The sequence below is a fragment of the Perca flavescens genome, chromosome 22, assembly GCF_004354835.1.
Source record: "Perca flavescens isolate YP-PL-M2 chromosome 22, PFLA_1.0, whole genome shotgun sequence".
NCBI classification, from domain to species: Eukaryota; Metazoa; Chordata; class Actinopteri; order Perciformes; family Percidae; genus Perca; species Perca flavescens.
The window spans coordinates 28,330,906-28,341,756 of NC_041352.1; the positions used below are offsets into that span (position 1 = coordinate 28,330,906).

Sequence of the window (10,851 nt, forward strand, 5' to 3'; positions counted from 1 at the left end):
GTTTGGTCTTTGAGCTCCCCAACTTTATTTTTCGTCAGTTTACAACAAAGTTGATAAATCATATGATGATAATCATAGCGCCCCAACAAGCAACTTTCAATAATTTTGTTTTTATCTTTCATGTAAGGTCACTGACACGCACGGGTATACCTCTTCCCGTCATGGCAATCTGTTTGGTGCATTTATTGTTGCAATTATATTATTATAAATCATAATATGACTTTTTATACAAATTGTGAAACCCTATTTCTTTTATTTCTTTTAAATTTGAATGCCTTTCACATGTAAACAATATTTTTAATATTGATTTAATTTTTCATCAAATCGAAGAATAAATCTTAAAGTTTTCTGATAAACATTGATCCAGTTGAAGTCCAGACTACAAACTGTTCAGACTGACAAACTGAAAACAAACAGAGTTGTTGTGATTTGTACTCAGAGAAACTTTTGGATTTACTTTTAATAGATTTACATTGTAAAAGAACAAAATAGATGAACTGACCTCAGAGTCTCCAGTCTACAGTTTGGACTCTCCAATCCAGCACACAGCAGCTTCACTCCTGAATCCTTCAGGTTGTTGTAGCTCATGTCCAGCTCTCTCAGATGGGAGGGGTTGGACTTCAGAGCTGTGGCCAGAGAAGCACAGCTGATCTCTGACAAATTGCAGCTCCTCAATCTGAATAAAGATCAGATGTGTTGATGTTTTAAATGTGTAGCTCAACATTACTATGTCATAATCAATTATCTTACCCCTAAAATCAGTATTGTCAAAAATTAGTTGTTAGTTCTATGTGCAGTGCAGTTTTGATATTAATGCTATCATGTTTTGCTGTCTTTCCACATTTATTTAAAAAAAATCTTTACAGCCTTTGACTCTTTTCCTGCTTTATTTTAAATTGCTGTGTGCTGGTAGAACGTTATCTCGGAGATTATATCTTCACAGCGCTGTGCAATGGGAGAAAATCTCAGAGTTGAACCGGGCAGATACAGCACTTTTCATCAGACTCCCCCTGGGTCGGGTTAATAAAGTCTACTGCTAACTTACGACACTAATAACATTACCGTCGCCAAAATACCCCAGTGACAAAAATCCGTTACTTCACCATTAACCGTCAAGCCACTAAACCTGTATGAAAATTAACACCTCTGCTTAAATGTTAAATTTGTTAACGATCATACGACACAAGACAACACTCTCTCTCTCTCTCTCTCTCTCTCTCTCTCACACTCTCTCTGCTCCCACACACACACACACACACACACACAAAAACGGTCTGGTTCTGGGGGTTGATGAATGCAGATAGGTGCGGATTAGCTCTCATAACGGGCCAGGTGGGTAGCACACTGCCATGAGTCCATGACGTTAATGTCTGATTACTCCACATTGTCATTGGGATATTTTGTGATTACATTCTGAAACTACAGCGTTCTCAGTCAGGTAAATACAGTAGTACAATGTTTTCCTCTGATATAGACGTAGCCTACACTGTAAGTCAGTAGTAGGCTATACAGTGGAGTTGCATATTAAGTGGTTTGGGGTCCTTCTTTAAGTAATTCTGGGGTACAATTTGGTTTTGAAGAATTCTACAAGCAGCACTACCACAGGCCAAGTAATCACTCGTTCCAAACAGGGACATTTTCAACGGGCACTGTACTAGTCTAAGTAAAGATAGAAACATGGACCTTTAATTAGTTCTATGTGCAGTGCAGTTTTTATATTAATGCTATCAAGATTTTCTTTCTTTCCAAGGACATTTAAAAAAAAGATATTTTGCATGAAACAAAGACTTTAATTTCATCCCTCTGACGCTTAAAATGTAAACTATGTAATTTAGGTTAGAACTAAAGAAAATTTACAAATTGAAATACATGACTAAGACTTTATATAATAAAAAATAAACTAAGTAAAGACAGAAACATGGACAGCACTTCTGCTGCTCTCATTTCAAACCACAGACTGAGGCTATCTTCATCACCACTGTCATCTTCATCACCACCCAGCTGACTGACCGAGAGCTCTCTTCATCCTCAGTCACCTTTAGAACTGATCAGATGTGCACTGAGCAAAGAAAGATGCAGGTTCTCTTCATCTGAAATGTAATCTATTACCTCCCTAAACAAACATGTCTGCAGTGCATCATTTCTGATCCTGTTTACTGTAAGAACACAAAATTACATAATTTTCTGACAGTAAGCATCACACACCTGTTGTTGTGGTGACAGATCAGACTAAAGATACTTCAAGCATCTGCATTTGGAAACATGGTTCACTCTCTGTGGTCCTTTAACGTGTGTGTGTGTGAGAGAGAGAGTGTGTAAGTGTGTGTGTGTGTGTGTGTGTGTGTGTGTGTGTGTGTGTGTGTGTCTGAAAGAGAGACATCATCTTGAAAATGCATTGAACTCTTTTTAATGCTGCATGATTAATTTAATTGCAATCATGTCACTCTGTGTGAATAACTAACCTCATAAACTGTGTGATTTAAGGAAACTAAAAGGTGAGCTGTGTGCGTCTCACTCAGTGTCCACTCCAGTCTCCACGTTGTAACAGCCTTCACTTTACCCACAGTAGAAACCACAGAAGAAGACACTGGGTCTTAAGAAGCTTGGTGTTTTTCAGACTTCACAAAGAGGTTGAACGAAGTAAATTTTGTATATAATAGTTCTTTTATTACACCCATCCTTAATGTGGCATATACAATGTATTTTTTTTAATAAGAATTTGTTTTTTTTGTTATTTTTATTTTTATTATCTGTAAAAATTGAAACATGTTTCCTTCTCTCTACATATTAAGTATTTATATTTACATTTTATTTGAATGTTTACATTGAGGAAAACACATTTCAGTCTGTTTACTGCAGTTTTTGTTGCAATCATAGTATTGTAAATCACAATATGACTTTTTCTACAAATTGTGCAGCCCTATTTCTTTCATTTATTTTTATTATAAATGTTTCACAAGTAAAAACTATTTTAAATATGGATTTAATTGTGCATCACATTGAAGAATAACTCTTAAAGTTTTCTAAGAAACACTGATCCAGTTTGTACTCAGACAAACACAGAAAACAAGTGAACTGATAGGGATTTAAAACTTCTGTTATGGATTTAATTTTGATAGATTTACACTGTACAAGAATAAGATAGATTATCTGACCTCAGAGTCTCCAGTCTACAGTTTGGACTCTCCAATCCAGCACACATACGCTTCACTCCTGAATCCTTCAAGTTGTTGCCTCTCAGGTCCAGCTCTCTCAGATGCGAGGGGTTGGACTTCAGAGCTGTGGCCAGAGTAGCACAGCTGATCTTTGACAAACTGCAGTCAACCAATCTGAATGAAGAACAAATGAAATAATCCATTAATAATCCAATTAGTGTGTTGATGTTTTAAATTCAATTAAATACAATTTTATTCATAGTATCAAACAATCAAACAAGAGTTATCACAATACACTTTACAGATAGAGGTCTAGACCACACTATCATTTACAAAGACCCAAAAATTCCAGTAATTCCCCCAAGAGCAAGCATTTAGTGCAACATTGGTGAGGAAAAACTCCTTTTAGGGAGAAACCTCGGACAGACCCAGGCTCTTGGTAGGCAGTGTCTGACGGTGCCGGTTGGGGGTGTGATGAACACTGGCAATAACAGTCATAATAAATATTAGTTGTAGTAATTCACGGCGTAGCAGGGCACTGCAGGGCGTTACAGGGTAATCAATGACTTTTTCCCTAACATGAGTAGAGTGACTTTGTTATTGTGTTGTAATGGATCATCATAATATCAGCCTTCTTATTCTGTCACATTGTCTATTTCGCCAGCCCTTTCATTGACATTTTGCCAGTTTATGCACTCAATGATTTGTTTCACTCATATCATACTGTATCACAAGCTTGTCCCAAGCTGTAAAAAACATCACTTGCTCCACTGCAAAGACTTTATAAGCAAACACTCAAGGCATTGGACAAAAAGCCATCAAGTTAACATCATTGTAACATAATCCAAAGACATAATCTCATGACCTTTGACTTTTTCTTTGTTTTGTGTTTCTTGCTGATGTTAGTCTAGTCTATAAAGTAATCAATGATCTGGCCTCTCCACCATTAAATGATTTTGAGTCACTGTGTTCAGGCTCTGGGAGGAGAACTAGGACGACCAACAGAGGTGACTGTGCAGTAGAGCACAGATCTACTGAGTCGGGCAGATCAGATTTCTCTGTTAGAGACACAAAGTATTATAACTCAGTACCAAGAGAGATCAGAGAATGGAACAACTTTGCTGGTTTTAAATTAAAGCTCACTCACCCTCTGTCTCTTTCCTCAGTTAGCATCTCCATCTCCGACCATTCTCTCCAGTCAGCTGGACCCACTCCCCCGGCACCCTGCTCCAGCCTCTCCTCGCCTCCTCTGCTCTCCAGTCCCAGTGTCTCCCCCTCGGCTCCCCTGAGTATATCCACTCCCCCTTTTCCACAAATCATTAATATGTTCTGTAGAGGTGAATACTCAGCATACATACGGCTGTTGATACATGTAAATATTAATGTTTAGATGAAACCTTATTATTGTTCTTTTGTAAATCCATTTAAATTGTTGTGATTGTTTTAGTGTTTAATGTCTGTGTAGTTTTGCCTTAAGTCAATATTTTAAAAACTGATTATTTTGAGATGCTGAGCAGAGATAAATAAATTAAAATTAATACATTTAAACTTTTTTGTTTCCTTATTGTTAGCTTGATATGTTACTGAAACATGTAATATAACTCATGTCAGTTAGTATTTACTTTATACATTATATCTATTGGATAGTTGTGTCAGGCTGGCTGAGTTCTTAGGCAGGAAACAGTTCTGGACCCAAAATGCTGGGAAAAATCCAGGCTTACGTGAGTCTTTAAATGCTGGAATCCAAACCAAGGTGGAAGCTCCAAAATAACTAAACTCTTCAAAGGCAAAAGATACTACACAAGGGTAAGTGAACAGGGAACAAGCAGGTACACTCCACAACGACTAAACGCAACAGGACATTACCGGGGCGAACGAGCAGGGAGGGATCAACAGGAAACCAAGCTAAACCAAGACACAGTGCCTCATTTTAAGAAAAATCTTAGAAATGTGGGAACATAGGACCTAATTTTAAGAAAAATCTTAGACATGTGGGAACATAGGGCTGTGGGAACATAGGGCTAACCCTCTTTGTATTCTAACACTCCCAAGGAACACGCATTACCTGGGTGAAAGTCTTTTGTTTTCCCAGGGAAGCGAACCTCGCTCTCTGGCTTGAAAGTCCTGATATCGCCAACCCATCCCCCCCTGACCTCCTCCCTGTGTGACCAGCCGCGTTCTTATACAGCAGCCGCCAACGTGGTGCATTCTTCAAGAAAAACGCGTAAATCATACAAATTACAGCGCTTAACTTTTCATAGTTTATCGAACGTATGGTTCATGAGAACAGGCTGAACTAAACACTAAAAAATAATACAGGAAGTAAACCAAGAGAAACATACAAGACGAGTACAGAAAAAAACAAACAAGAAACAGGAATCAACCAAAACAGAGCAAGAGTTAACAAAATAAAACAGGAAACATAAGAGCAGGAACCCACAACCCTAACAAGTTGTGTGTGATTTCTTTATTTCCAACATTGTCTATAAATGCATGAAAGATATATTCTGTTTTTGCGAGATATAAACATTAATATGATTAATCATGATGCTGATATCACAAACTTTATAAATTATGGATTATGGATAATACAGTTCTTGTCAGGTGAATATTCAGCAGTGTCTCCACCAGGTCCAAACACTGATCTCGTAGTACAGAAGCAGCTCCAGAGGATCAGAGTGACTCTGGACTGGAACAGAGGAAGTCTGTCGTTCTCTGAACCTGGTACTAACACACACATACACACCTTCACACACACTTTCACTGAGAAGGTGTTTCCATACATTTTCACTCTGGATCAAATCCCACTCAAGATATTACCACTGAAGGTCTGTGTGACAAAACAACAGGTCTGATGGAGTCTGTAGTTTTAGGGTGGTGATAATAATATTAAACAAATATTGACTTCTTATTCCTCCTAACCCCAAATACAGTCTGCAGGTTTTGAAAAAGTATGTTGGGTTTTAAAGATCGCCAAAAAAACTGACCGTCCTTAAATGCTTCTCGGTGCGGCTATAATGTAAAAAGCTCCAAAGTTAAGCCAAAAACTACAAACTGGATAGAAACATTGCGTTGTAGCTTATTTTCCGGACTATAAGTCGCATCAGTCAAAAAATGTGTCATGAAGAGGAAAAAAACATATAAGTCCCACTGGACTATAAGTCACATTTATTTAGAAATTTATTTCACCAAATCAAAGACCAAAAACCGCCTTTTTCATCTGTCAACTACACAATAGCACGCAGAACAACAGGCTGAATAGGTGTCCGGTATGTTAACGTAACACATTGATTACTATGGACACCATGTCATTTATAGTCCTGTGAAATTTCTATTTAAAATTGTTAATTGTTTTTTAAATTTGTCATGCCTGCCCAGGGACTACAGGTGGAAATTAGTAATTGTTGCTATAACCTGACCCAAGATATACTCTCTTGTTCAAATAAATCAATTTCCATTTCCATTTCCAGTTATTCAGCTATAGAATAGCACACAGAACAACTAGCAGGGCGTGGAGACGTAACTGCACCGTTGACCAGCCTCTCCCGCAGCATGGTGTTCAAGCCCCCATCGGTGGACTCGTTCCTCCAGCTCTGGCCATCTTGCTTTCAGCCCGCGATTAGCATAATAGCTTTCTTTGTTTTCTTCATTGCAGTAAGAGTCACCTTTTCGCCAGTCCCTCACAAGTTTCTCCCTCATATTACTACCTGCAGTTGTCAGTACCGATCCGTTCCACCGGCACGATCCCTTCTGCGCATGTGCAAGATGATACGTATGCCATGACGTACGTAAACCAGTATTACCGTACGTTCATGGACATTCACGAGAAACGTACACAGACATAACATCTTTAAAAGTATTCATAATTAGGCCTATGTATAAAAAAAAACACACATTATCCGTGTCTTTTCCCGTTGGTTGTCCTGCAGAAAACACAAACACCTGGCCATGTGCTGTTTGGATGCTCGCATAAGAAAACAGCAGAAAATCTTCTGTTATTGTGGCCTCCATGTTCTCACCACCTGATGCTCTCGGCTACGGCCAACCGTTGGTGGCAGTCATGCAAAAAGTTGTTATGCCAAACGCCAATATAACAGAAGAAGAAGAAGACACATCCCAACCATGTGAACGCTGCTAGTCGGAAACACAACGTAACCAGGGGGGCGGTGCCTGTTATTCCGAGGTGGCATGAACGCAGCATTATCATCTGCAGCTACGTCATGGCATACGTGTCATCTTGCACATGCGCAGAACGGATCGTGCCGGTGGAACGGATCGGGTACTGACAGCAGTTTGTTATCTGAAGAATAGGATTTTCTTTTCTTTCTCAGTTGTCTTTAGGAGCAGCATTCTAGTTGTCACAAGCCTAGAGCACCCTCTCACGGATGTAGATGGTAATGTTTTCAGTATGAATTAACATTTAAAAACATGTTAAATTATATATATTTTGATATATAAGTCGCACCTGACTATAAGTCGCAGGACCAGCCAAAGTAGGAAAAAAAGTGTGACTTATAGTCCGGAAAATACGGTAACTGTCCATCTTCAAACATTGACCATTTGCATGATCAGGAATCTGAGAAACACAAAGTTCTGGACTAAAATACAGCACTGGAGTAAATATACCTAAGTTACATTCCAGCACTGGTGTTAAGTTTGTGTGAATGATGCACAGCCACAAATTCTCTTTTTCCTATATTATTTAAATATATATGTGTGTGTGTTACAATTTTTTCCAACTGCTTACACACGTTTTCAAAACTATGTCTCCTTTTTTCAAAACTCTACACACAATTCCTAAAACTGCACACACACAAAATGCTAAATGCCTCACATCTCCTTCAAAATGAAACACTGCATTCAAAATACCATAAACACATCTCAAAATGAAGCATTTGCATCAAATGGCAAACACTGTTTTCATGATAGTAAATTTTTGGATATACCATGTACACACTGTTGTTCTAAATCTAAAACTCTTTTGTCTTTCATAGGTTTATATCTACATTTACAATGTTCTAGAGAGAAAGTCATCTGCTGAAAGTGGTTGAAAAGTGCACCTGTAAAAAACTATCTAATGTTACAGTAAAACAGAAAATATTTATTGGGCAAAACATCACGTTAGTAAGAGTAGCTCAGTGTTGTACTGTATACAGGAGCATGAAACAAGAAAACAAAAGTATAAACATATGTCAAAGATATCATTTTTAGAATAAAGAATATGTGAATGTGTGTGTGTGTGTGTGTGTGTGTGTGTGTGTGTGTGTGTGTTTGTGTGTGTGTTGTGAGTGTTTGTGCATGCTTGTGTGTCGGGGCGGTGGGTGTGTGTGTGTGTGTGGGGTGGACAGAATTGTATGCACTTTGTGCAAAACAAAGTCTGATTGATTAGTAATGCTGAAATAGTCATTAGATAGCTGCTGTAGTATGGACACCACTATAAAACTACTCAGGATGGGCTTCTCTCCCTGATCTCATCAGATGTTGGCTCTCCTTCTTCCTCTTCTTCCCTCCTCCTCCTCCTCGTTGTTATCCCCTGTCTCTTCCTCCTCCTCCCCTTGCTCTCTGTCTATTGTTGGCATCCATTGTTCAAAATAGGTAATCTGACCTTTGACCTTTGTACAGACCTATACTGAAGCAATGATTGGTTAGTGTTCAGTTATGCCATAATGTGTTAGCAAATGTGAGGAGTGTGTGTCCTGGTAAATAAGTGAAGCATTTTGATTGGCTGTGTTTAGAAATGGAAAGCAAGTCACTTCCTGTTAGATGTTTGTGTTTTAGAATTGTGTGTAAAAAAAGTGTTTAATGCAATTGAAAGCTGAGTGAAAGGCTGAGAAATAGCTTCTGGTTTTGGAGATCTGCTGGGTAGTTTTGCACTTTGAGTGAGAGGTTTCAAAAATCGTTTGACATGAAAAGATTTTGTGTGTAAGCAGTTGGAAAAAAACTGTAAAATATATACAGATGGATCAAAAGATCCACAAAATGGGCATTGTGGTATTGGGATATATATTCCAGAATATAACAAAAGAGATGGATATATGTTAAATAGGGTGACCACACACACACACACACACACACACACACACACACACACACACACACACACACACGATGCATTACAAAGACAAATCTGGATGTTTTATTGATTGTTCATAACAACAGCAACACACACAGTAATATTTATAAAAACATCTTTTAGGATACAAGCAGCTGATTTACTTCCTGCCTCATCGTGTCCTTTCAGAATAAAAGTGCTTTAAACATCTTTTATAAAACATTTAAACAGAAACCGGTTCAGTCTTATTTAAAAAGATCTCATCACCTCCTACAAACTATAAATACATTAATTTAACAATAAAATACATTTCTGTACAGATTCATTTAAAATGTTGAATAACAAAACAGACTTTTGATCTTTTTTTATATCTCTATAAAACAAAATCCATAAAAATCTTTACATTACGCTCTGTGTGTGTGTGTGTGAGTCTGTCTGTGTGTGTGTGTGTGTGTGTGTGTGTGTGTGTGTGTCTGTCTGTCTGTGTGTGTGTGTGTGTGTGTGTGTGTGTGTGAGTCTGTGTGTGTGTGTGTGTGTGTGTGAGTCTGTGTGTGTGTGTGTGTGTGTGTGTGTCTGTGTCTGTCTGTCTGTCTGTGTGTGTGTGTGTGTGTGTGTGTGTGTGTGTGTGTGTGTGTGTGTGTGTGTGTGTCTGTGTGTGTCTGTCTGTGTGTGTGTGTGTGTGTGTAAGTGTGTAAGTGTGTGTGAGTGTGTGTGTGTGTGTGTGTGTGTGTGTGTGTGTGTGTGTGTGTGTGTCTGTGTGTGTGTGTGTGTGTGTGTGTGTGTGTGTGTGTGTGTGTGTGTGTGTGTGTGTGTGTGTGTGTGTGTGTGTGTGTGTGTGTGTGTCTGTCTGTGTCTGTCTGTGTGTGTGTGTGTGTGTGAGAGAGAGATTATTATTATTATTATTATTATTATTATTATTATTATTATATGTAAGAATCGTAATCTACAGCAGATAAATAGTGTTATATATTACAGTGCTATCTGGAATAAAAACTATTCTAATAATGATTGGTTAAAAACTCTTTCTCTCGTCCAATCACAAACTGCAGCTAAAATAAAAAGCTGCCATGACACACGTGATGGACGTGAATAAAACCCAAACAAAAGAAATGATTTCTGTAATAAATAATGTTTTTACAATCTTCTTTTCTGCCCGTGATATTTAAAGTGTTTTTGCTCTTTGTCGGATCCCTGATTGGCTCCCGCACATGACATCCCTCCCTCCTTCAGAGCAGCGGCCAATCCCAGCCCTGCAGCGGCTGACACACAGACTCTCAGAGCCTCTCGGGCCAATCACACGTCAGCTTTCTGTCAGCGCTACACCTTGACCCCGCCCCTTCCTGTCCCTCTTCTTCTGGCGCGAGAGGCTCGACTGGAGCGATTATAATCTCACCCCTCCTCCCCTGTCTCCTCCTCTGCTCCTCCCTCCTTCTCTTCCTCCCCCACTTTATCTCCTTCCTCTGTTTCTGTAACCTCTGTCTCCCCCTCTGTCTGTCTCTCTGTCTCCCCCTCAGTCTCTAGTGTGTCTCCACTCTCTGTCTGTCTCACCTCGCTGTCTCCCTCCATCTCTGTCTCCCCCTCTGTCCCCTCGTCTTCTCCTTCATTCTCTTCCTCCCCCACTCCATCTCCTTCCTCTGTCGCTCT

The 10,851-nt window shown here is 39.0% G+C and overlaps 1 protein-coding gene across 1 annotated transcript in view; it reads right to left on the minus strand.

Moving 5' to 3' along the window:
• Nucleotides 1-4,203: 4,203 nt before the first annotated feature.
• Nucleotides 4,204-10,851, minus strand: part of LOC114549633 (5'-AMP-activated protein kinase subunit gamma-1) — a 16,865-nt gene continuing 10,217 nt past the window's right edge. The window contains 2 exon segments of the mRNA XM_028570016.1: nucleotides 4,204-4,213; nucleotides 4,303-4,459. Of these exon segments, the coding sequence (XP_028425817.1) occupies nucleotides 4,204-4,213; nucleotides 4,303-4,459 (167 nt within the window).